The 2,342-nt window shown below is 49.3% G+C and overlaps 1 protein-coding gene across 1 annotated transcript in view; it reads left to right on the plus strand.

The window, feature by feature from the left end:
* Nucleotides 1-2,240: 2,240 nt before the first annotated feature.
* The window catches only part of Apba1 (amyloid beta (A4) precursor protein-binding, family A, member 1), a 59,390-nt gene continuing 59,288 nt past the window's right edge, over nucleotides 2,241-2,342 (plus strand). Inside the window, exon 1 of the mRNA XM_013018401.1 lies at nucleotides 2,241-2,339. Coding sequence (XP_012873855.1) covers nucleotides 2,241-2,339 — 99 coding nt within the window. The remainder of the gene's footprint in view (nucleotides 2,340-2,342) is intronic.

Consider the following 2,342-nt stretch of genomic DNA (forward strand, 5'->3'; position numbering starts at 1 on the left):
TGTCATTGCTTTCATTCTGGGTTTCTTCTGTATCTTGAGCCCAGCGCTAGTTTGCATTTATCTCCAGGTATTGTAACTATTTCAGTGATCTTCCCTTGGAGGCTAGGATTTAGAAACGTTGGAAACCCTTTTTGTCCTGAAGTATGGTATATATCCAATAAAGGCCAATTGTCTCAACACACTCAGATGCAGAAGAACGTTGAGCCACTAGCTTTCTGTGAGCCTTTGGACATCAGAAGAGGAAGGAGGTTGCATGGATGGATGAGGGCAGCAGAGAATGACAGGAGAGAGAGAGGAGATGAATGAGTACACTGGTGAGAAAAAGGAGGGAGTACTCAAGCCTTATCACCCCCCTTAAACACCCAGTAGTGCTTAAACACACGTCCATACTTAACTTTGGGGTGCCCAGCCCTGCCCATATCCCCATCCTCATTTCCATAATTTCCCATAGTCACTCCATAGCTGCAATCAGACTTTATTTCGGACTTTCTCCACCTCAACCTCTTTCTCTACCTTTCAAACATCAGCTAACGACTATCTGCTCTGGGCAAATGTTGTCTTAATACCCTCTCCACCGTCACTTTCTTTGCCGCCCTGCTGTGTATATCCTTGATAGAATGTTCCTTGTCCAGTTATCATGTTTACTTCCTATGGAATTATTGTCTGTCTCTTGTACCTGAGAAGAGAGGAGCTCTTGTTTGGTCTGGTTTTGTTTTCTTTAGCTAGTGCTATGGCTTGAACACAGAACCTAGGTACTGTCTTTGAGGTGTTTTGTTTTTTTGTTTTTAAACTCAAGACTAGCACTCTACCATGAGTCAGAGCTCCACTTGTGGTATTTTGCTGGTTAACTGGAAATAAGAGTCTTATGGACTTTGCTACCCTGGATGGCTTTGAACCTCTACCCTCAGATCCCAGCCTCCTGAACAGCTAAGAAGAGGGTTTCTTGAGAGCCAGTCCCAGTACCCAGGACATGACCTGGAGGCTGGCACCTGTAGATGATCATCAAATATGAACTTACTCCTGGAAGACAAACATTTGCCCCTCAAACACACACATGTAAAAGGTATCCTACAAACAGAGAAGGCCCTTTGTGGCAATGCCAGGACTTTAGGCTGTTGGGGCTTCGGAAGGGAAAAGTCTAGAGTCAACAGACTCCAAAGCTAAAGAGCCGCATCCAACTCCAAATGTATGACCTGACAATGATCTAATCTCCCTGTGCTTCTACTTCCTCATTTGCAGAACAGCAAGTCCTGACAGCATTGTGTAGCAGGCTAGTGTGAGGACTCAGTTGTTATGCAGCACACGTCTAAAAGTGCACCTGTATATACATCGAAGTGTTTGTATTCAGGAAGTATACAAAGCTTTTTAAGTATACAAAGCCAAGTATTTGTTCTGTGCACAAAAGAGGACTCATTGAAGGCCTACAGACCCTGGTGATGGTTCAGATTCGTGTTACAGAAAGATCCTCAGGCTAGCAGTGGGGAGACGGGGCAGAAGAGGCAGAGAAATGAGTGAGGGTAATGGCTGTGTGGGCCAGATAGGTCCAGATGAAGGAGGGCAGTGAGAGAGTGGCTTGCTCATCGGTTTGGGGGAAGAGATGAGGGAACGTGATGATTCCTTGGACGGCTGGTGGTGACATTGGACTATACAGCAGGAGGACAGGTTCGGTTCCTGGGTGTGCAGGGAGAGTCCTGTGGTGTGATGGGTCCAGTTGTGCCTGGTTGGGTTCCAGTGCGGTCAGAACTTGGGTGTGGAAGCAGGGGGGGGGGCCGCTGGTGGCTCACACCTGTAATCCTAGCTACTTGGGAGGCTGAGACCTGAGGATCCTGGTTCAAAGCCAGCCGGGGCAGGAAAGTCTGTGAGTGTCTTATCTCCAAACACCTAAACACCAGAAGTGGTTCTGTAGCCCAAAGTGGTAGAGCGCTAGCCTTGCGCAAAAGAGCTCAGGGACAGCGCCTGGGCCCCGAGACAGACCAAAAACAAACAAAATGCTCACCAGGCTTTCATGGGGGGGGGGCTGGGGAAGGGGCTGGAGGATGCAATAAGCAATTAATTAGAGATGCAATGGCAAATTACAATGCACAGAACCATCTTTATCTTCCACGGCAGCAATATCCCCTTTCTCTGTGTGTGTGTGTTTATGTGGATGTTTCTTTTCTTCTTCCAGCCCATCGGAGCGCCATGAGCGCGCAGTGAGGCTGCCGCAGCCCCCTCTCCTACAGCCTTCCCCGACGCCCACCATGAACCACTTGGAGGGCTCCGCGGAGGTGGAGGTGCCCGACGAGGCGGCCGGCGGGGAGGTGAACGAGTCGGTGGAGGCCGACCTGGAGCGGCCGGAGGCG

Source organism: Dipodomys ordii, unplaced genomic scaffold, assembly GCF_000151885.1.
Source record: "Dipodomys ordii isolate 6190 unplaced genomic scaffold, Dord_2.0 Scaffold40, whole genome shotgun sequence".
NCBI classification, from domain to species: domain Eukaryota; kingdom Metazoa; phylum Chordata; class Mammalia; order Rodentia; family Heteromyidae; genus Dipodomys; species Dipodomys ordii.